Below are 25,589 nucleotides of genomic sequence, written 5' to 3' on the forward strand. Positions count from 1 at the left end.
TTTATATTATCTTTCTTGAGATCGCTTAGTTTCTTTGGCTCTATGGTCTCATTTTCTTCCAATCGTGGGTTATGCTGACTGGTGGAACTCCCTAAGGTTGTATCACTGCCCCTGTTGGGAGCTCTGCTGTCATCCAGCGATGAAGTTTGAACGACGATAGTCATTGCCTTACTTCTGGTTACTCTTCCGGGTGGATTATCGTTGGATGAGGGTTGGGTTACCGCCTGGGTTGCGGGTTTCTTCTTGCCCTTGGATCTTCGACGCTTCACCAGAGTAAAGCCTTCAGGGTCGGTATACTCCTCTTCCTGGAGTCTCACTCCCCGAATTCCAAAGTGACTGCTTACTCGACTTCTCCATACCAAAAACTAATATCCTCATGACAAAATTAATAGGACAGCTTGACCGAGTGGTTAAGGTGTATGACTCGAAATCATATGGGCTCTGCCCGCGCAGGTTCGAATCCTGCAGCTGTCGTGAATTTTTTCATTTTTTTGCGATATACCACAACTCGAAAGCCTATATTGATTTCTTAGCAAAATTGCTCTTAATTGGGTGTGTGACTGACTGCGCTCTTTATATGTTTTATACGAGTTTCTATTCTATATCTTTGTCTACTTCATCTATTTTATTAATTGTACGAATGCTTTACAGATGACCGCCCATACATCATATAATCGAAAAGATCTAGTGCGATCTTTTGACTCTCTCCTATATATTTATTTTGTTTATGTATACATCCTCGATTCTAGTCTGATGAACTTGATTGCGCGATGTTTTACCCAAATTGTGAATGTCGTCTTGTAAACTCAGCTTATAGCCTGCTAATTTTGTTTTTCACTAGTTCATATCTCCGAAGACTGTCTCTCGTGCATTATATGCTGCATTTTTCATTATATCTTTAACAAATCTCGCATCAGCTCTTCGACATTTTGGGGTTATCGATAACAGAGGAATACTCATAGATTTTGTTAGTCAAGGTTTTTTTCTACTTGCCTTCGATCTGCTTTTATTGTTGTTTTTCATCTTGAGCATTTTTTTAATTCTATTTAGTTCATCCTCCCTCAAGATCATATCTCCTGCTTACTGATGCGGCAATTTTTTCCTTGCAGTGTATATTTTTGCTTATCGTATTTCTGACGGCAGGGACAAATCGTAGTCTCGGCAATAGCACAATCAATCAAAATACCGATAGTAGAGCGGGGCGAGATGTGACAGAGGATCTCACACAACAGAGTATGCTCTCATCTTTTCATAGACAGAGTCGGGCAAATAGGGATAACCAGGAGAGAGACGAAGATGGCGAGGAGGAAGAGGAAGAGAGCTCAAATTTGGAATATGTGCTCGATGTTCGGTTACGACCGATTCTAAGGGATATGCTGTCGAACAGAGAAGGCGAAGAAGAAACTGCACTTGCCGAGCGTCGACTTCCTGTATAAATTTCTTCACGATTAATGTCCCTATAATACTTTTGTAAATAGAGTTTTTATTTGCTTCCTCTCCTATTTTTCAGGCATCTGTTTCTCCCCTCTTATTTTTTATTTTAGATCTGGATGGAAATACATACCACACAATCAATTTCTCGAAATTGCCAAGCTTTCTATTCCCCAAACGATAAAGAAAAGTATTCTCCGCTTCCAATTTTATCTCGAAAGATTGTGCCCTTTTCTTTTATTTCTAAACTTTTTTTATCATGCAACGTAACACTTTTAATTCACTGATTGTTATTTTCTCTATTACAATTCTTGCCTTTCTCTATCTTCGATCGCTCTCGCCTCGTGATTCTGTTAGCCCACCCATGCATCAAACACCCATCTTGGAGAACGGAAAGCACGTTGTCGCCGGATACTATGTAAGAATTATCTTGTACATCTAAGCCCAGTATTTCACTTAATAATCTCCAACTATACATGCTCTTTCATATAGGTCTCTTGGGCCATCTATGATCGTAAATATAACGTGAAAGACATGGATCCTACTAAGCTTTCCCATGTTCTCTACGGCTTTGCCAATTTAAATGAAACTGGTTCTGTTGTACTTGCCGATCCGTGGGCTGATGTAGAAAAGCATATTGATAATGAACCGTGGACAGCCACCCCCAATCTCTACGGGAATTTTCGACAGCTTCTGCTTATGAAGCAAAAACATCGCCATGTCAAGGTGTCTCTATCAATTGGGGGCTGGTCTTTCTCAAAGAATTTCGCGGAAGTTGCAAGAGACGAGCAAAAGAGACGACAAATGGTTGAAACATCTATGCGACTTGTAAATGATTTGGGGCTCGATGGCATAGACATCGATTGGGAATTCCCAAATAATTCAGAGGATGCTGAAAATTTTGTAAAACTGCTGCATGATTTTCGCACTGCCCTCACCGAGGACGCAGAACGTAAAGGCGATTCGATTCCATATTTGCTGACGGCGGCAATGCCTTGCAGTGAGGACAAATACAATTTGTTGAAGCTTGAACATATGGCACATTACGTGGATCACTTCTATCTTATGGCCTATGACTATGCGGGTAGCTGGAGTGCTCGCTCAGGCCATCAGGCGAATCTTTACGGGGGTGAAATCAACACCGATAAGTGTGTGCGCGACTACATTGCACGAGGTGTTCCAGGTAGAAAGATTGTACTTGGACTACCAATGTATGGACGATCGTTCGAGAATACTGCGGGTCCTGGATCCTCTTATAACGGTGTGGGCAAGGGTACATGGGAACCCGGATCATACGATTATAAACAGCTACCTTTGCCTGGTGCTCAAGAACACGTAGATCTCGAGATGGTCGCGAGCTACTCTTACGATCCAGCAAAGAAGGAAATGGTCACCTACGACAACCCGGAGGTCGCACAAATTAAAGCTGAATACGTGCGAAGAATGGGCCTAGGCGGTTGTATGTTCTGGGAGCTCTCAGCGGATAACTCATCATCTGGTCGATCTCTTTTGCACACGGTTTATGAGACACTTGGAGGAGCAAACTCCCTGGACAATTCACCCAATCGTCTCATATACCCAGACAGTACATATGAGAATGTCAGGAAAAATCATATTTAAACAAATATTAACCCCCACTCGATATTTATTCATAGCATATCTCAACTACTATAAATTTGTTTTGATTTGTTATCTCAATTGAACAATAAAGTTGGTAAATTATTTCATTTTTTTTTAAAAAAATATAATTGCAAGAAAAGAATAAATGATATATTATCAAAAACAAATAATATACAAAAAAAAAGATAATATAATTATAATCCTAGAAAATAAGAATCCCCTCAGACAAAAAAAACCCTGGAACTAATTAAATGAAAAGAAGTAAAGAATAGTAAGTATAAATTTTCCATTGCGAATAGGAAAACCACAAAAACTGGAAAATGTTTAAAAAAACAACTAAAAAAGAAAAGCCAATCCGAGGTAAATAAAGGTATCAATTATGCTTGTTTTCTCAGTGCAGTGTCTCCAGTTTTGGACGCGAATTACTCCCTAAAATTTGAAGACCGATCTCCGGCTGTCTCGTTGCTATCACTGAATCCTGTCCGCCATGAACGAGCGGGTTCAGGTGTGGGAGCCCATTCTTTGGTGGCCTGTGCACCCAAACTCGAATAGCCTCCAGTTCCACTGCTCTGTTTACCGCCACGCCGGCCAGTTGCAAGAGGTGGTCGCTGATGATAACCTTGTTGTCGCCCCATTCCACCCTGTGCTTGCTTGCCAAAAAGATTAGAGCTTTCTGGCGTCACCACAGGAGAAATAGAGCGATGAACAGGAGCACGCCCAACCCCAGAGCGGTAGCCCCCCTGAGGAGATTGGACAGATCCATGGGGTGAAGGGCGATAATTCGACTGCATTGAAACTGAGCGCGGGCGTGTCTGGGGGGAATACGCGACAGGCGCAATGGGGGGCGCATGCCAGGTCGTTGGTTGCTGTGGAGGCCTCGTCATTCCGGAAGGCACAGCGATTGTGCTCATCATGTGGCCAGAATGAATGCGCGTTCCTGGCTGAGTTATAAACTGACCATGCATCCCAGGCTGGGTGGCAGGGACATAATAGCTGTAAGGCACGGCAGGAATAATGGGCTGCTGTGTTGCAGGCAATACGGTATTTGCAAGCATTGGAGATGCTGCAGGTGATGCCTGGCGATAGGAGCTAGATGCGTAACCAGTGGAAGAGTGCAAGTAGCCCGTAGTTGGTGGATTTTGATAAGTAAGCGGTGCTGCCGTCATCCAGTAAGTTTGCGGCATAGCCACATTGCTTGTTGTGTGGGGAGGCATCGGCTGCATAAGCACAGGATATGGGTTACGACTGGTGCGGGGATGGCCTTCTGATGAACGGATATTTGGAGATAAAGGGGAACCCGGAGAAACTGCAGTGGCAGGTTGTGTATTAGTTGTATTTCCACCCTTTTCCGATTTGCCTGAAGGAGCGTTAGAAGGGGTGCGCGAATCTTTCGACGCAGCCGGTGCTGGATGAGTTTCATTCTTTCGTAGCGTTTCAGGACTTGGCAAGGAATTCTCCACAACCTTCGAAGCAACTTCTGAGGTTTCTGTAGACGCCCCCTTCTTGATTTCGTCTTCGACCATAAAGCGCATATTGGCAGGCTTTTTCGCTATTCCTTCCTCGGAGGAGGTACGGAACAGAACAGGCACAGAGGATTCAGATGTGGGTTTCTTTTGGGAGACTACCTCAGGTTTTGCCCTAGCCTTCTGTGCTAGCTCAACGACTGGAGCCGAAGAGGTAGAAGTAGGGTCTGATGGTTTGCGGATGTTACTCACTAGCGAAGTAGACGAAGACGAGTTTGTTTCTGATTTACTTAGTGAAGAGGCCGAGCTCGTGGCCAATTTTTTTGTTGGTTCATCGGGCGTCAATGCTGTAGAGGATGATTGCGATGAAATTGATATTTCAGATGAATGATCCATTAGGCCGCGTAAGTCAGTCTTCCGATCTTTTTTCCTAGTATCTCGCTTAACTTTCAAAACTGTAGAAGACTTATCTGTTCCATGCACATAGTGACCAGGCTCATTTTCCACCTCTTTGGCCGGGGTTTGCAATTTCCCGCTGGCTTTTATCGTACTCTCTGCGATATCTTGAGTAATGTCGTCTCGCTCCTTTTTTCTCCTCACCTTTCGTTTCCTGAGTTTAGCTTCAGTAGCAGAGTCTTTATCAGTTGTAGCTGAGGGCTTAGAATCCATTGTGCCGCTCCTTGTTGATGAAGTAGCCCTGCCTCCAGGTTCATTAGATGCCTCAATTTCCTGACTCTGTTTATTATTACTTCCTTTACTCGCAGCTTTTCTGACTGGAGCTTGGAGCTTCTTCTCCACGTTTCTAATCAGATCCGACTTTTCGGTAGTGGTAGCAGATTCAGGTGTTGCACTGTCAGGTGGGATTTTTACAACATGCTGCTTTGCTGGGAAAGTAAAGAGTACGCTATCCAATTCTCTCCCAAAGTTTTCAGGCTGAATGGAAGGAGGTGGCATATCACGGGTTGGTTTTGCGGTCGATCTCTTTCTTTCATTAGCAGAAGGTACTTGTGGCGTGCCTAAGCACACTTTGATATGATCGGATAATAAAAATAGGTCATCCTTATCCTCAAGTACTGATTGACGTTCCAATGCCGATTCCTCAGACAGCTTACTGATAAGTTGGGGTTCAGATAAAAGGGGAGCAGAATTGGATTCGCCATTGACGCGCCGCCATGAGCTTGCCTTGTCGGCGTGGGTTAGCTTTTTAGTCTTGGGCCTACTCCGCAAACTGCTTCCCTCATCGATGGTGGACGAGCGAGCCTTCTCTGCTCGTTGATATGATGATGAAGACGGTTGCGTTTTCTTTGGGGTCGTATTGGCAACGGATGGTGCCTGCTTTTCTGAAGTGGTATTAGCCTGGACAAACTCTGGCTTTTTGATATCTACATTGGACTCTTTTTGGGGCGTGTGCGAAGTAACCAAGGAAGTGAGTATATCAGACTTAATAGATTGCTCACGTTCCCTCGAATTATTAGCCGAATTAACACGTTGTTCCAGAGTGGACTTTGTCTCTTGGGCTTTTTCAAGATTGACCTTATTTTTGTCACTGTTCTTTGCGGTATTCTCTAGAATTCTCTCCCCATTCGGCTTACTACTCGATTGCGTCTTCGCAGACTCTTGTTCTCTTTTGAGTCGTTCCTCGATTTCCTTTAATTTTAATCGTGCGCGCTCCTGCATAGCTCTTCTTTCTGCTTCTTCCTCTTCCCGGCGCTTTTTTGCGCGCTCAGCAGCCGAAAGCATATATTCCTTCTGCATCTGGGTGATCTCTGGGGGACGGTCGATCTCTACAAAACCTTCCACATCGGGTACACGAGACGATGTAGTAGAATTGGACGAAGGATGGCGTGCCTGGTCTAGTTGGGACACTGGGGGAGGACGCTCTGAAGATTGTCGCCATTGAGCAGAAGCGTCATGCTGCAAAATAGAATATCGAGGGGTATCGCGAGACCTACTACGCGATTTGATACTTTCATTCTCTGTGCTGGGTCTACGCCGCCATTCAGGCTCTGGAACTGATGAAGGCGGTTGTGATATATTAGAAGGAGGTTGGGAATTTGGTGCGCATGCTGGTTGCGGAGTATTGGAAGATCGTATACGGCGCATCCCTTCTTGAGACCGACGGCGATTTTGGGATATAGTGGCATGTTCACGCCTGTCTTCGCCCAGTGTTCTATTAGAACTATGATCTCTTCTCACAGCTTCTTCTGTCCTTTTATCTTCCGATCCACACCGCCAACCACCACGGTCGCTATCACGGCGGTCGCTATCACGGCGGTCGGAAGAGCGGCTACTACGCGGTGGTGGCTGGTTCACAAATTGATCAGTGTCAGGCTGGTAGAGGCGGCCAAAACCCTCGCGCCGAGGTTGATCCGTTGAATGTGGATAATTACGGTCGTAGTCATCAGAAAATCTATCTTCCTTGCGTACTATAACTTCTGACTCTTGTGGCTTTTGCGGCTCTTCTTGGGATCCCGTGTGCGAAATAGCAGCATCCACTTCCTCTTCGTTATTTTTGTCCTTAATGGGCTCCACCTTTACTTGCGTGCCGTCGCCAAATTCAACCACAGCAGAAAAATCCAGTCCTACATCTTCATCCTGACATAAAAATATCAAGTTAGAACGTAAAATACAACACTGCAAAAGTAAGAGCTCACTTCGTCCCAATTCCCATAGAGTTTAAATTGTGATCCTTTTCTCTCGGGTATAGGTGGCTTCGAAGTCGCACGAGACGCAGATACCTCTATAATTTCACAGAAAAAACTGATTAGTATGCTTGACTGATGTTAAAATTTGAAGTACTAACCCTGTTCTTTGCCAATTTTGTTAACTTCTGATGCCACTGGAAACTCACTGCTAACGTGGGTCACTGTCGGTTTCTCAACAGGTGCCCAGGTACGCACTCGGTTAGTGGAAGACAAACCGTCATTGCTCGTTGTGGTTTGACCATGACCATCTTCAGGATTCATCACACTCTCCTCTTGAGTTTCAGTTTCTAATTTAGATGATTTCTCCGTCCCATTAACCGAGATAGACGACGATTGTGTACAATCCATGCCGGATCCGCTAGTCCCGCCGCCACTTCCTCCCCAACCGGAAGTTCCCAGTGGTACAATACAAAGACTTGGATCCTGGCCACCATGTTCACTACGGAGGCTAGGAAGATTAAGAGGTTTAGGTGCGGAGACTTTGGCAGATACGAGCCGCGCGCGACCGTGATTTGGAGTACGGCCTTTTAGAATTTGCAGATATGAGATTAAATACATTTGGAATGCATAAAATAACAAAATTGTCAAGAAATTACCAGCGTTGGCATTTCCCCATGCCGCGGGAGTTTTAGAGAGAGCTCGAAATCGATTGTTTACGCTAAGCGATGAAAATTTTGCTGTGGTTGCTGTCGTTGCATGGCGTCCATCACCGGACATGATTAAAAATTTGAGAGAGATTCGTTACTTGAATTGCAATGAAAAATTCAGATTAAATTAATAAGACGACGCTTCGACGGTGGCCGACTAGACACAATAAGGACAAATTGGTTATTAAATAGATGCTTAAATGCATTAAGGTTAAAATGATGGATCAAAGATGCACTACAGGGTTGCAGGCATCGTTCTACAAGATGCATGCAGAGATCAAGGTGTAATCTACTCACGCGTTAATTAGGTCCGATAGAATATGAAATATGTTGAGTAAACCAAGAGAAGAGTATATGTTCCCAATCGCTTTTCTATTATTAGAGCCCTAAATCTCTTATGCTTCCAAAATAAAACGATGAAATCTTTTGGAAAACGACCTGATGATAAAATAATGAGATTGAAAAAGCACTCGACAAGCGCTCACTGACAATGGGAAGTTTCGCCACGGAGGAATATTTCACTACCGATGACGTTGCTTCCTTTTTTTTGCCACCGCATCACTTCACAGATTAAAAACATCTTTTCATATCTACGTTGAGACGAGTAAGAGAAAAGCTAAAAACTAAGACTACAAAACAAGAACTTTTGAGCGGATCTTGTATTAATAAATTATACTTTGCACTAGACTCTCATTTCTTCTGAGCTTATATTTAAATACCTTGTTGCTATTTTGCAATTCAACAAACATCCTCCAATATAGTATAAAAATTGGCCCGTAAATAGCACTACTTTTACAACAAGTTGGATTATGTGGTACTATTGATAAAGAGATGGATATTGGATACATCAATATTATATCCCCTTAAATAGAGTTGATATAAGTAACTTTATAAATGTTGATTTTTCCTGTAAGAGCTGGAGTGGAGAGTTTATAAAATTAGATGTTGACAGTCACACTTTTTTGTATGAAAAGTATTATACTTCTCTTTCAAGTTTGATGTTATAAATTTTCCTTGGGTATGGGTGCTCTTCCAAATCTCCGTAAAATCTATGCTTCCTTTCGAACTCCTGAAGAAGAAAGGCAAATTTCGCGATCTGCATTCTTTAAATTCGCCGGATTTGTTGCATCCTGCTTGTTCATGACATGGTTAGCTAATCGATCAAGATCTCCCGCGGTGAAGCTCTAAAATAATGAGAAATGAAGGTTGCAAGTTTGGGTCCAAATAAAATACTAAGCATCTGTTTTTGTATTTGCATACATAATATATATTCTGAGTTTTTAGAATGTAGTAATGAATTGGCATATTAAATTATATGCTAGGCAACTTACGCGATAAGCATTTCAAGAACATATGTAAAGAGAGCAAAGGAAAAGTAAGATATTTAGCGGGTTCGACGGGATATATCAAAACAATAAATGGAATAAATACAACAGCTATTATAAACAGCTAGGGGTATTGCACAACAGAAAGGCTAAATATCAACCCAAGAATCCGCACTGATTTTTCCCATCTGAAGCTCCAACTCCAACTGGCGCAACAGCTCCTCGTCTTCGGCATTAAGTGCATTTGAATCCTTTACCTCCCTGGCAGGCTCAATTTGTTCTTCTCGTAGGGTCTTCTCTTGTCGTTTTCCTTTCCTAGTTACTCCTTCTCCTTCACTATTCTTTTCTCCTGCTATCATCTCAGCATTTCTTGTGTCAATGTTCTTCCCAGCTTGAGGCTTGAGCAAAAGCTCCAATTCTTCCCGCTCCAACGCCTCTTTGAATTCTGCATACCCTGCACGCCACTCTCCTCCCACAAAAATTTGGGGTGGCTCTCTCCTTCCGCTCCTCTTCTGCATTATATTACGTGCTCTCTCATTCCCTACCACATCTACCTCATCAAAGGCAAGGGAAAGTGAACGCAATACAGTTTTGATTTCTTCTTGCCGCTTTTTGATGGCGACGCTACCGCTCATTGTCGATAGGTAGACTTGTATCAAGTGAGGCTCTGGGTCGGAGCAATAGTCATCTTGAAATGAAGATGAGGGGATAAAACTAGTTGGTCTCTTATGCTGAGATACGGGCCTTAGGCGAGCTCGAAGGACACTAAGAGGTAGTGGTGCAGGCCACGATACTGCATCTGTAGGTTTGACTAAAAGTGAACATGGTTGTTTATCTGCATTTGTGGGGGTTCGATCTAAAGAGGGCCCAATACTAGATAAATGGCGAGATCGCAATGAATCCAATTCATCTCTCTGGCGAATTTTAAGTTTCTCTATCAGTTCTTCTCCAACAGCATGCTTTGCCTGCTGAAAAAAAAAACCGATTAATGCAGATAAATACCTTAAATCTATGACCCTATAATATAATACAGACTCACCTCAAACTCAGCAAGAACTTGCTCCAATTCGTCGTTTACCTTCTCTTTTGTTGAATAGGTTATTTTTGCTACCATCTCCTCTAACTCCTTCTTGTGGCGCCGCTGCATTTCTTCAACAGCAGTGCGGTGAGCCTTTTCCATCTCGGCAAGTGCATACTCTTTTGCATTTCGTTCAGCAAGAGCCAATTCTGCGATTCGCTTTTGAGTCCGTAACTCAGCTTCAAGCGTTACAAGTTGTATCATAGCGTTCTTGTCAATTCCAGATTCGTCTGAAGTTTGACTACTATTTTCGGAGCTATTCAAGGTGTTCTTTTCCTCCTCTGTTGGTTCTTCTCCACTATCATTTAATCTTCGCTGTAGTTCGAAAGATAGGGGTTGGGGTCGTATTTCTTTTGAGTTTTCTTCTGCTTTATCTACATGTGCAGTTGCTGTACTATCATCCAACTGTGGAGAGATTAGCTCTTCACAAATATCCGTATTTGCTAATGAAGGAGAGCTATTTTCCAGACTATCAGTCAACTGCGACTGGGATGGCTGCTCTGTAGAGGTTGAGTCATATTGATAAGACTCGGCATCATTAGTCTGTGATTGAGATAGTGTGGAATTTTCATCCAATGTGACAGAGTCGTCTGAAACAAGAACTTGACCCTCCTTCTCATCTAGAATAACGCACCTGTTTTCATTCTTTTCCTCCAGAGACTCAATGGGAGAATCTTTGTCTAAGGAGTCATTCTAAAATAGAAAAGTTAATTGAACAACATCACAGCACAACAAAAATGGGATTTCATTACCATCAATGGCAAACTTTCCGTAGGGAGGATTTCTTTTTCTTTCTCTTCCAAAGCTGGCTCATTATCAAGTGCCTTTTCGTTCTCACTTATCTAACATGCAATAAAAAATCACGTATTAATATTATTTACTTTTAACAATATACCAAAGCAATAGCTTGGATCTCTCAGAATACTAATGGGAGATATATATAACTTACCTCTAAATTTTCTAACTTAGCCTGTTGCTCAAGCTTTATCCGCATTACCTCGAGCTCGGCCTCACGTTCACGCAATAAAGCCTCCTGTTTAGCGAGTTTTTGAAGGGTCTCTTTGTTCTATATAAAAAAGAAGCTCCAATTGGTATATTACAGCATTGAGTAGAAAATCGGTCACTAACCAGAATTAATAGCTGATCCCGTTCATTTTTCAGCTTTGTGACTGAATTTTTATCCAAGCTCGTCTTTTCCGTTGTTGTTCTAAGAGGAGTTATACTTCTTGTAACTGCGGCTTTATTTTTGGCTGAAGGTGATGGAGTAGATTTATTTGCCGATGCCGAAGTAGCTTTAGTTCGAGTGCGTGGTGATGTCAGGCTTGTTGACCTAGATCGTGGTTCAGTATTCTTGCTTGGAGTAGTGCATAGGGGTTTCGATTGAGTACGTCGATGCTGAGGAGTTGCTGAGTGAGGTGAGGATGCTGCAAAATTCGAAATGGGGGAATTTGGTTTAGAAGGAGTACGAAGAGGTGATTGTACAGGAGTTCTAGGTGCCGCTGTTCTGGCCGTTGAAATGGGTTTTGTGGGAGTGGTTTTTCTAGCTGAGGCTATTTTTTTCTCCTGGCTACTATTAGAATTTCGCGGTGAATGATAGGTAGGCACACTAGTGGATGAAGGCGTTATTTTTCTTGTACGGACATTACTCCCGGCAACCGCCTTTACGGTTTTTGCGGAGACATCCTTATTCGAATCAGCAGAGGTTGAGCGCGCGAGAGTTCCCTTTGGAATACTTGAGCTTTTACGTGTGGAAGAATGAGGATCGCTCTTAATGCTGGTGTCGTCATTTTCTGAATTAGGGCAAATTTTACTATTGTTTGAATTCTCGCTTGTGAGCGCCATAGATTTAGAAATGAAATTTGGATAATTCTGAGATGGTTGAGAAAAATTTGGGCGGATGAAAGGAATTTTCAAGGCGATAATTTAAACCAAGTGTAAAATATAGAAAAAATAATCAAGAAAAGGGTAATACGTATGAAGTTGTTTGGTATATACTTTATTCTGGTAAAATAAAACTATTTTTGCAAAAAAGATGAATGCGGGTTTCTTAATTTAATTCTGTCTGCTCTGCTGCGGCACCGTAATGAAAATTTAGCTCAGCACCACTACCGCCCAAGAATTTCTTCCTAATTACGGCTGAGAGGTGGAAAGGAAATAAAGCGAGTCTTGCAGAAGAACAAAGTGAAGTCATTAAACCTAATACTAACTCTTTGTAATCGCTGCTAAAACATGGTGGTGTTCACAGCTGCATTTCGTTTGTGTATAGTCTATGCTTTAGCGAGTGACAGTTTATTCTAGATTTGTGATCAGCCTCCCAACTATATTCAGGAAAACGCGAAATTGATTTTTCTCTCTGTTATAAACCAGCTAAATCTGCAATTCAACACAATTGTCATATTACAAGGAGAGTTACTGGTAAAGCAGAATCTACTATACCTATTATGAGTGTTCTAATTTATTATAAATTTTCAAATGGAAGTCACAAATTGCTTCTACGATTCTTTTATTACTGACCGTGGTACTGGGACCCGATGCGTGGTCAAATACCGAAATTAACTACATCTTGCTTATATATGAGAAATCGATTCTTCATTTCTTTCGCGTGGCAACAGATCCTCATCATTAATTTACTGAAAATTGAAGAGAGGATATTGCACTCTTCACAAATCTCTCATTATTTTCAAGCTCAATTACTTTACATTATCCTCTTCGCTCTATGTGCTTTCGAGTGTTATGAAACAGTAACATCATTATCTAGCATCAATCTTTAGTAACAATACTACACTAGTAATAGAAAAGCTCCGCTAAATATTTGAAAATTTACGACTCAGTAAGTCATAATCTTCTGTGTTCACTTCTAGCGGTATATCCTCAAATACAAGGGTGGAAGAGTAACCGTTTAATCAGAAGTTTAGCAGACACCCACTCGAAGCTTAGGATCTCTACAACCTTATTTTGAAGAACACCTTTTCCGTAGCGTCGCACTATCCTACGTTTTTCTGCCATAATAAAAGTGTTCAAGTAAGCTTTAATCTTTCTCGTGCATATTCGCAAACGCTGAGCTCTCATCCCAACATATGTTAACATTTCAGGGGTTAATTCAAGATATGTCGTCATATTTATCTCTTCTACATCCTATGGCCCGCCGTTCGTCATCCTTGTTGCCTACTGAAAGCTCCGAGAACAATAAGAGCGGCAACGAGCGCGTTGACCTGGCTGCCATCGTTATTCCACTTGCAATCATTGCCATAATACTTGTGGGTTGCATGTGGTACCTTTTGCGCAAGCAACGTCAGCATTTTACTCCATCTACTCTTCCAGTAAAAAATCCGCTGGCATCTCCCCGTATTGTAAATGTTTCCGCAAAAACTTCCAAAAACTGTGGAATGCTACATCATATGCAACCCTTGCATTTGGGGTCTCCACCGCCCGTACATATATCGACCGTCGAAAATGAGGAGCCATGGGTCAATGCTGATACTATTCTTTCGATTTCCCAGTGGAACGAACAATTGGCCTACAGTGGAGAAGTATCGCAGGTTAATGCTGCTCAACCGCTAACGAATGCTTACGCTGTTAAATTTGACGCCATCATCAATCCAATGATCGAGTGGGACGAAACTAGAGATGAGGAGGAAAGGCGATCCGAGGTTGGAAAAGTAGATCGAGAGAAGAAATTAGAAGCTTGCCAAAATTATTCTGCGCGTTTTAGAAGAGTGTCCTACTAGAGTAAAGAGAACAGAGTCTGTACACACCCACCGTGGTTTTCTCTGCATATGCGCTCAATTTCAGTATATCTCCTTTTTCCGTGCTTTTACAAATATTCTCAATATTTCTAGATTTTGTATGGCTATAGGTTATGTATAAAATAATAGACTAACGAAATCATTTAGATATTCTAAGTGACTAAGCAAATAGGCTTGTTTATGTGTTTTTCTTAAGTGATTTGTATAATGCGTATTTACTGTCACTTTTGCGGAACGAAATTATGAGCGTGAAATAAAAAAGCAGATCTATTAGCTATAGAAGGACAAAACACATAAAGAAAAAACCAGAATTGCAAATAGAATCTATGCTTCTCTATTCTTCTGTCGAATTTGATGATACTTTTTTCTTCTCATGGATATTGTGCCACATGTTCTGGACAACCAGGCGAGAGATGTAAGTATTATTATAGCTTGATCTCAAATTAGAAATTGAATCCAACTTACATTAGATTTAAAGGCGAGCCAGGTTAAGCCTACTGGAACAACAGCTGCCCAAATGAATGCACTGCGTACTGTTTTTGGCGTCCAACGAAAGTGTAGGTGAGTATTTTCACGCATAGCCGCCCATTTTTCAATGCTTGGGTCAATTTTAAGATGTCCTGATTTGCCAAAATTGAGTCAAGATTAGAAAAACAGATGGAGCAATCATTTCAAAAAAATTCATGCTTTTAATATGAAAAATAAAATAAGAATGGATGTGGTTGCGTCCTTACCGTGATCGCCTGCCATGTTGGATATTTTGTTGCAATTTGAAAATGAGATGGCTACTTTATTACTTGCCCTGGCTCCAAAAAAAACATTACTGCGCCTCACTTATGAACAATAATGCAGCAATAAATTGCGGCCAAATTCTACGGCCGAATTTACAGCCGAATATGTCTTACTACTTACTCTCTTAATTGAAGGAAACGGATAAAAATTCATATGCTGGGCGGCGCAGTTATTGTTGTCAAAGGTAACAAGAATTATCCCGAAAGAGCTATGAAAGCGAGTGTTCTTGTTAGCTTCAACGATTCAAACCAGGGTGACTCTACACATAATGGAATCTCTACCGATACCAACACAACCGGCCAATGGCCATAAAAACTATCCGAGGAAAACAACTTATAACATCGGGACTAGAAAATCTGCTTTAGCCCTTGCCCAGACTCACCACATCTTACGCGAGCTCCAGCGAACGTATCCTACAAATCAGTTTTCCATCACTGCTATGTCGACCACTGGTGATAAAGTGCTTGAAGTTGCATTATTTAAAATCGGTGAAAAATCACTTTTTACAAAAGAGCTGGAAGTTGCCTTGTTACGGGGGAAAATCGATTTCATTGTTCATAGTTTAAAAGATTTGCCGACAACGTTACCAGAAGGACTTGAAGTCGGGGCAATAACTGAGCGAGAGAATCCAAGAGATGCGGTAGTATTTCGTGAGAAGTGGCGAGGATATAGACTTGAAAAGTTACCAGAAGGATCGGTCGTTGGAACAAGTAGCGTACGAAGAATTGCTCAATTAAGACATCTTTTCCCTCATTTGATTTTCAAGGATATCGTAAGTACAAAAAAATGATAGGCTTAATCCAATTTACAACGCAAGTGATAACTCGAGCTTATACTGATTTCTTTTTTAAACTCTTCTCTCCACCCTTCAAAGAGAGGCAATGTGTAAGGATATCTCCATATTTTTCTTACAAACCGTTCCATTAACTTTCCCATGTGTAATAGCAATACCCGGCTTTCAAAACTCGATGCACCTGATGGACCTTACGATGCTATTATCCTTGCTGTTGCTGGTCTGAATCGTCTGCATCTTTCCGATCGCATCAGTTATGTTTTAGAGGAGATGCTGCCTGCAGTTGGGCAAGGGGCTCTTGGAATCGAATGTCGTGCTGCAGATGAAGCAACTAAACTACTGCTCCAGTCGCTTGACCATCCTGAAACACGCCTGGCATGCATTGCAGAACGAGCACTAATGCGCTATCTGGAAGGGGGTTGCTCCGTTCCTATTGGTGTGGATTCAAAGGTTGAAGAGGGACAGAGACTTATTCTTAAAGGTTTAGTGGCTAGTTTGGATGGGAAGCGTGTGGTAAGAGCAGAGGCTGCGTGTGATCTTAGCAGCGATGGAGGAGTATTAGCTTCAACTGGAAAAGCTCGAGAACGCAATGATAAAGAAGCTGAGACGTTGGGCATAGAGGTTGCAAAATCGTTAAAAGAAAATGGGGCAGAGGAAATATTAAACGAGCTCACTTCTACAAAGACATAAATTATATATTCTTTACTGCTCCTCTCCGTCTCTTTTCTTGTTTCCTTTTTTATTTTTCCATGCAACCGAAGGGAAAATATAAATCATTAGCTTTCAATTGTTATTAAAGTGTTGACTTATTACTTGGTGAACTTTTTATTATATTTTTATATATACGTGCAGTGTCTGCTCTATGATTATTTTGTTTGATCCGATTATTATGAAATGGAATCTTTTCTATTTTTATTTTTAAATTGCAAAAAAGGGATTCAGGCAAATAAGACGATTGGATTAAATATGTAAAAATATAATAGCACGTAAAAGGAGGAAGAGAAGGCGAGGGAAGGAAAAGGGGAGGGGAAAGGGGAGGGGTAGGGGAGGGGTAGGGGAGGGAGAGGGGAAGGGGAATGTTTATCCTTACCGCTATAAAAGAGTAAGGGGAACACACTGAATTCCACAAGAAAAATAATATTGTAGTAAGGATCAAATAATAGCAGACAAAGAAATTGGCAAAGGAAAATAAGGATCTGGGGACAATTGAAGGGAGGGAGTGGGGGATAGGGGGAGGGGAAGGAGAGGGGGAGAGAGGGGGGGAAGTAAGGGGAAATGTCAATAATTATCGCAATTATAAAACAAATTTATATAAAGAAAAAAAGCAAAAAAAATCAAAATTGGTTTTTAGGATCCGTTTTGATCATCGCCTTACACGTCGTCGAGTCTTAGCTGTAGCAAATTTCCGTTCACCGGTATTCGGCGGCGCAAACCCGATTGCTGAAGTGGCCCCGAAGTTAACAGCCCCGGCTGGTGTTGCGTTAAACCCACCGACCATTCCTCCAGAAGCGCTAGAGGCACCAAATCCACCATTTGCCTGGCTTGGCGTATTGAAACCACTTCCAAACGTGAAGCTTTGCTGCGGTTGCTGTTGCTGCTGCTGCGGTTGCCCAACAGGCTGACCGAATCCTCCACTAGGGGCTCCGAAGCTAGGAGTCATCGTGCCACTGCTGGATCCAAATTGGAATGGGGTAGGAGGGTTGCTAGTTCCAAAAGTAGGAGTATTAGTGGTATTGGAGGAAGCCCCGAATGTGAATACTGGAGGATTCGAGTTATTTGAACTAAATAAGGGCGGATTTGTATTCGCGTTAGTAGGCTGCCCAAATGTGAGTGAGAGGTTGGAAGATCCTGTGCTAGTAGCTGTCGAAATTTGAGGTTGTTGCTGAGTTTGGCCGTTAGAGAACGGTTTGCTACCGAATGCAAAGCCTCCCTCTGTGCTTGTAGAGTTTGCATTGGTCGCCGACCCAAACGAGAAAACAGGTGGCTTTGCTGCATTGGTAGTGGAGGTAGCATCTTTTGTACCACCAAAATTAAAAGAGAAAGGCGCGTTGGTTGAGTTGAGTGTGCTCGTCTTTTCCCCCTCTGAAGTGCTTTGTGTAGACCCAAATGTCAAGGGTACAGGGGTAACGTGCGGTTGCGTACCATTAGGCAGAGATGTTGCTTGATTACCTGTCGAAGGAGCGCCAAAGGTGAATGATGGAGTAGTAGTGGCAGTTGAGGAGGAGGTAGAGGGCAAATTGGCCTGAGTTGCGCCAAATGTAAATGGGGGTTTTGGTGGCCCGCTCACAACATCGGCGGTTGTGGATATTACAGAAGAGGCGGTGATGCCTAGGGAGGCGGGAGTGGTAGTAGAAGAGGAGGATGGTAGGATATCTGTTGACGTTGGTTTACTCGAGTCAGGTGCACCAAAAGTAAACGTAGAGGATTTCATCACAGTCGAGGTCTCAGTCGCCGTAGTCAAAGATTTCATGTCATTATTAGGGGTGCCAAAAATGAATGGAGAGATCTTAGTTGGTTCTGATGTGGCCGAAGGTGTTACCTCAACTGTGGTCACTGGCTGAGTGGTAGAGGTGCCAAACTTGAAGGTAGGTAGCTTAACAGAATCGGTGGTTGAGGGAGTCGCGTCGGAAGTACTGGTGTGCCCAAAAGAGAATGAAGGTATTTTCTGGGCAGAATTATCAGCGGTTGTGCCAGAGAGTGCTCCGCTAGTGGCTGGGGTCCCGAAAGTAAATGAGGCACCCGCATTTGTTTTAGATGCGTCTTCACTAGATCCTGGAGTAGCAGAAGGAGCTCCAAATGAAAGTGAAGGAGGTTTAGACTCTCCCGATGTAGTATTAGGAGTTCCAAAGCCGAAAAGTGGTTTAATATCCCCTTTTTTCTCCTTCGTATCTTGCGATTGAGATACAGCTGTAGCCGAGCCAAATGACAACTTTGGTACATCCGATGTTGATGATTTCTCGGAACTGGTGGGGGTTTTTTCTGCAGCAGAAGATGCCGAGGACGACGCAGCTGTTGCTCCAAAAGTGAAAATCCCTGTTGCTGACTCAGTGCTACTTGTAGAAATGCCTTTACCAGTCAATGATCCGAGGATTGCGGGTGCATTTTTCTCCTCAGTTTGGATTTTATTTTCTTTGTCCTCACTCCCTGATGCTGGAACAGCTATTGGCCCACCATTTCCGTCCATCGTTCCATTAATTGCTATACGCTTCGCTTCTCTCTCTTGTACCTCCCGTTCCTCACTTTCATCTAGAGCAAAACGTCGTTTTAAAGATGGATCAGAGCTGATCTTGTCTGCGCGTTTTTTAGCATCCTCCAGCTCACGCCTTAGTTCCGCCTGTCTTGCTGCAACTAGAGCATGGCGCATCTGCGGTTTAGGCGAGCCAAGCTTCAAGCGACCAAATTTATTGATACGCTTACTCGCTGTATTTAGCGGAGGAGTATAGTCCATATAGTAATAAGGGGAACGCGGCGTGCGCGGTGTCCCCGACGCGGTCTGTATATGATGGAGCATCGATGTTAATATAGACGTATATTTGAATAATAGTTGGCCAAAGAAATCCAGGATTAAATTGAAATTATTCTTCATATACCTTCAGTATTGGTGTTGTTGACATGGTTCACCAACTCCGCTACAACTTCTCCCTTCCGTTTTCCTTAGATGCTAGATGATTTTGTAAATGATCGTAGGTGCTATCGAATATTATTCTAAACAGATGAAAAGCAGTGACGATTGAGCGTGATGTAATTGTATGACGTCATCAATTCGTATTGTTATTCTGGTGATCCATGCGCCTAAACGTGTTTTAGACCCTTTAATTTGTGATTCGGCCAAAACCCTGATCTGGCGAGCTGAAGAAGGAATTCAGCGACCTCATAAGCTCATATATAGAGCAGTATCAATCAAATGATGTGTATTCCTATATTCAATGCTTAACTTTCTTTAATTATTCTCACTCATCTCAACGAATGCTGAATAATAGTAAATACACATTATCAATGCCAATTTCCTGTGATAAACAATGACCATTTTCAATAGCAAATAATGGTTCAAATGCCATGGGGAGTTTAGTGCTTGTGCATAATTGCCCTCTTGCGATATGATATGGTTTGACTTAGCCTTTGGTTAAAGTCAAAATATCGTCCATCAGAAGCACATGGATTTTTCCATTGAGAGTTCTTTTTTGAAGATTAGACGCCTTGTTAGGAACTTAGTGGTTTTTCCCATTTCCCTGATGTAATTTTACCAGGGCGCATTTTCCTCTTATCGCGGGGTGGAGGGCCTAGATGGAGAACATTGGCGGGAGAATTTGGTCGTTTTCAACATTTTGCGATCTTCGGTCACCCTTTTTTTGGGAACTATTAAATATTAATTTGTGTTAGAAAATCTCCAGTCCCTTCTTTTCCTCTACATAATTCTCTTGCCCCTTCACCACACACACCCGTGTTGCTTCAGAGGGAGGATCGTTCTCCTTTCATTTCCATTAGTGCTGTCATCAATATTATTTTCACCTTCTCGTTCTGAATCATTCATTCGTTCATTTTCATACATTCCATTTCATTAAATTTCACCATGAATTACTTCTCTGCACTTGCTCTTCTCGCCCTTGTTCAATTCATTTATGCCATTCCCATTTCCAATACTCAGCCAGAAATTCTGACATCCCCAATTTCTGGAACCAATGAGGTAGAGCGTGATATTCAACGTCGAGCTGTTCTCACTTTTCTAGAGGAGGAAGGGTATATCGATGAGGGCGATTGGTACTACGAGGAGCTAGAGGAGCGTGACGCAGGCGAAGAAGAAGAGGAGGAGGATCTAGATGGAGAAGGTGATGAGGATGAAGATGAGGATGAAGATGGAGAATGGGCCGATAATGATTCTGATTATGAATATGAATTTTGAATGCTTTCATTTTATCTATTTTATATTTATGCTGTATGTTTGTCCTCTCACCTATATTTTTGTGATCTTATATTCATATTTTCTGAAAGTGCGGATAGATTCCGAAAGCAGCATTTTATTTTTATAGGGAATTTCCATAGTGAATATCATATCTATACAATTGTTTTTCTCTTGTTGCATTATACTGGTTTAGAAAATAGAAGCCGGATTTCTCTGTTTCTCCTTGGCTCTTCTCCACCAATGTCTTATTCTGTTTTTCTCTTTTGATCCTTAGCAATTGTTTCCTAAATATCCATTATACAATGTCATTAACCATTTTTGATATTTTGTGAATAAAGGAAAAGTCAATTTGTTGTAAAGGACGTCTCTATCCTCTATTGAAAACAAACTGCATGCTAAATAGCATCATAAACCGCTCGCGGGGATCAATACAACTCGCTCTCTATTCTGCCTGGTTTCGCAACATGATTCCTTCGCGATCGATGCAATCTTCAGGGACGCGACATGGCCAAATTCACGCTCATCACATGCTTCAATGTCGGGTTAAATGTCCGATGCATCCTCCATTCTCGCATTGCATTTCAATTTTTGACGCGCGAACCAGGGGCAAAAATTTTCTGGGAAATGTGAGGAAAGAAGATCTGCCCTAAATCCTTCAAATATTCTCCAGCGATCTTTTTCTATTGGGCCCAGCCATTCAGGTCCCTACGCTAAACTATATCTTCCGCCATGATCCTCGATTCCTTCTCTCTTCTTCTTTGTTTCTATTATTTTTCGAACTTCTTTACTCGTACCATTTGCTCTAGAGTGTATTTAGTTTCGGAAGGCTGTAATATAGTTAGATATATAGATATATAGATATATATTTTCTCGTTCTATTTTTCATTGCTCCGCTATTACAATCTGTAGAGGATATGAAATATACTACTCTTGCAACCTTGTCGGCGTTGATATGCTTTATCACGCTCACTCAGACGGCGCCCATCGTCAGAAATGATGTTGTCCTTCAGGAGCGTGAATTGGGGCTGGAGAAGTTACCTATTATATCAAAGCTGGTTGAAGAGTATGTATTATTTTTCGTCATGATAGTTCAAGACTTCAATCGCTCATCATGAGATTTTTAAATGTATAAATAGTGATGAAAAAATAGTGAGGGGAACTGGAGAGGCCACAGAAGCCGGAGTAGCCAATGAAGAGAAAATGGTTAAAGAGGTGGAGGGCGAAGAGGAAGATAACAATGCCTTTGAAAAGAGAGGATGGATGCGCGAGGATATACAACGGGATAAGCTTCGCTTGAATGAAAAAGACATGCAAGCGAAAGAACAATATCGCCGACAGCCTATATATAAGCGTCAGACCGAGGCATCCGCTCACCTTACATTCAAACCTCCGATGCAAGCGCGACTTTTGATGCCAGAGAGCATGATCGATAATCCTATGCAAGCGGTAGGTGAGATGCCTCTAAATGAGGCACTTGGGATGATTTCTATGCCAAATATGCGCAAACGTCAGCTGCCAATTATTGGGTCTCTGCTTGGAGGATCTGGAGAGACACCCGCAGCACCACAACCTCAACCCCAGGCTCCAGCTCAGGCACCATCCATGGAAGCACAAAGTACGCCTCATGAGAAATCCAGAAAATCCTCTCAGACCATAAATCATCGAAGGCAACTTGATAAGTTGCCCACTGATAATCTTCCTCTCACGGGATCCTCCAGTGACGATGAGGATGATGTGGACACCATCGATGATCAACGTGGGGATAAAGTTGGAGTTAAAAATAAGAAGCCAGCTGGGCCGCTTGGAATGGTGAAGGGATTGCTTCCAATCTAAACTTTTATATTTTCTTCTAGATTCTTGTTATATTTTTTAAAGTATAAAAATCTATATCTACTACATTATTGAATAATAAATATTTTGAATACGTTGTAAAATTATTCCTTCAAGCTAGAATTTTGGCGTTTAAAGATATTTTTTCAATACAAAGACGCCACAAAGTTATATTACTTTTACAACTAATTTGTATGAGTAGCCATAAATGCTTTCGTTACATGAGAGAACCTTTCACATTTGGATAGAGAACGTGAGAAGTTGAAATATTGGATGGCTATTTACTACCAAAGAAAAATAAGCCGATCTTAATTTATCTCATTTATTTTATAGCCCATATGGAATCTATCATCTCTTCTATAAACTCTCTCCATATACTTTATGCTTGTATTTGGTGGGAATTGAGTTTGAATAACGGTGCGAAAAGGGCTTCCAGAATCAATACTGTTATGATAAAGCGTTAATATACGCAGCAGAGGTATAGCCTAATGATTCTCATTTCATTCTAGTTCCCTTTTCCACTTCATAAGGTTCTCTATTTTTTATTTATTTAGTATACATCGATTATACAGTTTGGATAGAAATATAAAGCCCCTTTATTCATTTATTATTTGATTTTCCTTGCTTCTAGAGTTTAACTAGGAAACTCCTCTACTTTTTTGTCGATATCCGTCCTCCTCCTCTTTCTTTTTCTCCATTTCTTCAACCCTAATCGACACGATATTTATGGCCACAATTGGGATAATAACACGCCTGTGTATATAGGTAGGGAAAAAAAGGTACGCAACAAAAGTAATTGGAGCAGAGAATACTATGATAGTAGTTCTGATCTGGAACAATTTGGTTTCATATCAATAATCATTTGTAGCGATCTTTGGTGGATTTCAACGCTGCAATACGTTCATCACGACGTTGATTATCTATTCTCTCTTTAAACGTGTCATCTCCTTAGTTAGCATTTATGATGGGAATCTCACGATGTGTCATTGGATATGGTTCAGGTGAATTTTAACAGAATTTCAGGGAAAGGGAAATTGTTTTCGTTTGAAACACATTTTCAGCGAAAACAATTTGAACAAAGTCGATTATAGCCGACAAAAGACGAAGAACAACAAAAAAAAGTGAGAGGTTTTCATATATGAAGATCTACCTTCATTTCTTTTCAAGCACATTATAGTTATATGACTGTCTTGGGCCTTTGTGTGCTTTTCCGACTTTATAAAAAGAGGAGCAATAGGAGATTCCCTCACTCCACACACTTTTCTCTCTCCACGCGATCCCACTCATTAAAGAAAAACAGGGTCTTCAGCTGCCTTCGTTTTCCTTTCACTTTTTTTTTGCATTTTTCACTTCGCATTTCCACGTCGCAACTCCCCCCTTCACTCTCAACCCTCACTCTAGCATTTTCACTTTTGCATCTTCTCTTTCTTTCACTTCAAATCCTTTAGTCTGCACTTGACATTATTTCTGCATTTAAGCCTATCTCCTTTCAAAATGAAATCTTGCATAGTTCTCTCTTTGATCACCATTGGTTTGGCAACCCTTGCGTCTGGTCTCCCCATCGACAAGCGTGGGGTGGTGGATGGGTCCGTGAATAACGCTAAAGTACTCAGCAAGATCGGCTTGTTGAATGCCATGGTCAATTCGAACCCCCAGGATTTGGAAAATAACAACAGTAACACTCGTGCTCAAGGCAAGAAGAACAACGCAGCTGGTCAAGAAATCAAGCGTGGCCTTATTGATGGATCTCTTAATGATGCCCATATCATTGACAACATCAGCATCCTAAACGCTCTGGCAAATTCTAGCCCCCAGACCCTCCAGAATAACAACGCCAACACGCGTGCGGCCGGGAAGAAGAATAACGCCGCCGGTCAGTACGAGAAGCGCCACAACCGCCATTGGGACGGCGACAATATCTACGACGATGCTCACGTCCTAGATCACAATAACATTGCCGACACGAACATCAACTCGGACACCGTCTACGTTTCGAATGACAATGCAAACACACGCGCGCGTGGAAAGGGCAACAACTCGGCCAATGCTAAACGTGGGCTCATTGATGGATCGCTTAATGACCCGCATGTTCTCGATAATCTTAACGTGCTCAATGCGTTGGTGAACTCGAATCCTCAGCAACTGCAAAACAATAATGCCAACACTCGCGCGGACGGTTGCAAGAATAATGCCGGTGGACAATATATGAAGCGCAACAATAACTGCCGTCGTGGTATCATCGATGGTTCGCTGAATGATGCGCATGTGCTAGCGGGTGTCAATGTCCTAAACGCGTTGGTGAACTCAAATCCTCAACAAGGAGAACAAAATAACGCCAACACCCGCGCGGAGGGCAAAAAGAATAATGCCCTTGGACAGGTCATTCGCCGTAGTTTCAGCGACGATATATACTCTGATGCGCATGTACTTGACCACAATAACGTAGCAAACACCAACATCAACTCTGACACTGTGTACGTCTCCAACAGTAACGCCAACACCCGTGCTCGTGGGAAAGGAAACAACTCGGCAGACGCCAAAGTTAAACGCGGCAGCGCTGACAATATCTATGATGATGCCCATTTGCTCGATCACAATGATATTGCAAACACAAACATCAATTCAGACACCGTGTATGTATCAAACAACAACGTTAACTCGCGCGCACGCGGTAAAGATAACAACTCTGCCAGCTACAAGGTCCGTCGTGTCCTGCTTCGTCGCCATGACCACCACAGCAAATCCAAGAAGGCGCACGATGCCCATGAATCCAAATCGCACGAATCAAAGAGCTCGTCCAAGGAGGATGCATCAGTTGCTGCTGACCAGATTTAATTATCTTTTTTTTTTAGCAAAATTTTAAACTTCCTCCCATTTCTATTATTTCACGCGAAATGAGCGTTTTAATACTTTGGTACCTCTGGCATTGAGTGCCTACTTCTATATTGTCTCGCCAACACCTTATTTTTTCGTTCTTACGTTGGTTTTATGTTATTGTTTATTTCTATACCTAATGTTGTAATTCAATGCAGACGTCACTAATGAATATATCACAGTAGAAATCTTCATTCTTATAAGATATATAGGTGAAAATGTTAGAACAAAAGCCATAATATTATCCCATGCGTTTACTTAAATGGCATATTGTTAACGCTAAGTGCTGCAATGCAACCTTCGAGTTTTTTTATTTGACCTACGATAATCAATAGTATGCACAGGATACTTAACGTTATTGGTCGTGGGTCCGCCAGGTAGAAAA

At 42.0% G+C, this 25,589-nt stretch overlaps 11 protein-coding genes and 1 non-coding gene across 12 annotated transcripts; 8 read left to right on the forward strand and 4 right to left on the reverse strand.

Moving 5' to 3' along the window:
• Positions 1-392: 392 nt before the first annotated feature.
• On the forward strand, positions 393-474 carry VTP21DRAFT_t126. Its single transcript has one exon. It is a non-coding gene; the product is annotated as a tRNA-Ser (tRNA).
• Positions 475-651: 177 nt separating this feature from the next.
• On the forward strand, positions 652-1,436 carry VTP21DRAFT_11675 (uncharacterized protein; the record flags this gene model as incomplete). The annotated part of the gene is made up of 3 exons (XM_069391145.1): positions 652-786; positions 842-977; positions 1,051-1,436. 3 exons carry the CDS (start codon positions 652-654, stop codon positions 1,434-1,436), a joined length of 657 nt encoding a protein of 218 aa, XP_069252306.1.
• A 254-nt stretch (positions 1,437-1,690) lies between these two features.
• Positions 1,691-3,051, forward strand: VTP21DRAFT_11676 (uncharacterized protein; the record flags this gene model as incomplete). Its single annotated transcript, XM_069391146.1, has 2 exons — positions 1,691-1,849; positions 1,924-3,051. 2 exons carry the CDS (start codon positions 1,691-1,693, stop codon positions 3,049-3,051), a joined length of 1,287 nt encoding a protein of 428 aa, XP_069252307.1.
• A 422-nt stretch (positions 3,052-3,473) lies between these two features.
• Positions 3,474-7,936, reverse strand: VTP21DRAFT_11677 (uncharacterized protein; the record flags this gene model as incomplete). Its single annotated transcript, XM_069391147.1, has 4 exons — positions 3,474-7,109; positions 7,169-7,254; positions 7,318-7,743; positions 7,816-7,936. 4 exons carry the CDS (start codon positions 7,934-7,936, stop codon positions 3,474-3,476), a joined length of 4,269 nt encoding a protein of 1,422 aa, XP_069252308.1.
• Positions 7,937-9,340: 1,404 nt separating this feature from the next.
• Positions 9,341-12,111, reverse strand: VTP21DRAFT_11678 (uncharacterized protein; the record flags this gene model as incomplete). Its single annotated transcript, XM_069391148.1, has 5 exons — positions 9,341-10,159; positions 10,231-10,962; positions 11,022-11,111; positions 11,219-11,335; positions 11,398-12,111. 5 exons carry the CDS (start codon positions 12,109-12,111, stop codon positions 9,341-9,343), a joined length of 2,472 nt encoding a protein of 823 aa, XP_069252309.1.
• A 1,295-nt stretch (positions 12,112-13,406) lies between these two features.
• VTP21DRAFT_11679 (uncharacterized protein) lies at positions 13,407-13,997 on the forward strand (the record flags this gene model as incomplete). The annotated part of the gene is made up of 1 exon (XM_069391149.1): positions 13,407-13,997. One exon carries the CDS (start codon positions 13,407-13,409, stop codon positions 13,995-13,997), a length of 591 nt encoding a protein of 196 aa, XP_069252310.1.
• A 352-nt stretch (positions 13,998-14,349) lies between these two features.
• Positions 14,350-14,765, reverse strand: VTP21DRAFT_11680 (uncharacterized protein; the record flags this gene model as incomplete). The annotated part of the gene is made up of 3 exons (XM_069391151.1): positions 14,350-14,409; positions 14,481-14,635; positions 14,750-14,765. The coding sequence occupies 3 exons, from the start codon at positions 14,763-14,765 to the stop codon at positions 14,350-14,352; spliced, it is 231 nt and encodes a 76-aa protein (XP_069252311.1).
• A 310-nt stretch (positions 14,766-15,075) lies between these two features.
• VTP21DRAFT_11681 (uncharacterized protein) lies at positions 15,076-16,290 on the forward strand (the record flags this gene model as incomplete). Its single annotated transcript, XM_069391152.1, has 3 exons — positions 15,076-15,579; positions 15,682-15,692; positions 15,753-16,290. 3 exons carry the CDS (start codon positions 15,076-15,078, stop codon positions 16,288-16,290), a joined length of 1,053 nt encoding a protein of 350 aa, XP_069252312.1.
• Positions 16,291-16,963: 673 nt separating this feature from the next.
• On the reverse strand, positions 16,964-19,214 carry VTP21DRAFT_11682 (uncharacterized protein; the record flags this gene model as incomplete). Its single annotated transcript, XM_069391153.1, has 2 exons — positions 16,964-19,093; positions 19,191-19,214. 2 exons carry the CDS (start codon positions 19,212-19,214, stop codon positions 16,964-16,966), a joined length of 2,154 nt encoding a protein of 717 aa, XP_069252313.1.
• A 956-nt stretch (positions 19,215-20,170) lies between these two features.
• On the forward strand, positions 20,171-20,500 carry VTP21DRAFT_11683 (uncharacterized protein; the record flags this gene model as incomplete). Its single annotated transcript, XM_069391154.1, has 1 exon — positions 20,171-20,500. One exon carries the CDS (start codon positions 20,171-20,173, stop codon positions 20,498-20,500), a length of 330 nt encoding a protein of 109 aa, XP_069252314.1.
• A 914-nt stretch (positions 20,501-21,414) lies between these two features.
• Positions 21,415-22,333, forward strand: VTP21DRAFT_11684 (uncharacterized protein; the record flags this gene model as incomplete). Its single annotated transcript, XM_069391155.1, has 2 exons — positions 21,415-21,563; positions 21,637-22,333. 2 exons carry the CDS (start codon positions 21,415-21,417, stop codon positions 22,331-22,333), a joined length of 846 nt encoding a protein of 281 aa, XP_069252315.1.
• Positions 22,334-23,824: 1,491 nt separating this feature from the next.
• On the forward strand, positions 23,825-25,165 carry VTP21DRAFT_11685 (uncharacterized protein; the record flags this gene model as incomplete). Its single annotated transcript, XM_069391156.1, has 1 exon — positions 23,825-25,165. One exon carries the CDS (start codon positions 23,825-23,827, stop codon positions 25,163-25,165), a length of 1,341 nt encoding a protein of 446 aa, XP_069252316.1.
• Positions 25,166-25,589: the final 424 nt, after the last annotated feature.

This window comes from Calcarisporiella thermophila (genome assembly GCF_041956535.1).
Source record: "Calcarisporiella thermophila strain CBS 279.70 unplaced genomic scaffold VTP21scaffold_9, whole genome shotgun sequence".
Classification (NCBI taxonomy): domain Eukaryota; kingdom Fungi; phylum Calcarisporiellomycota; class Calcarisporiellomycetes; order Calcarisporiellales; family Calcarisporiellaceae; genus Calcarisporiella; species Calcarisporiella thermophila.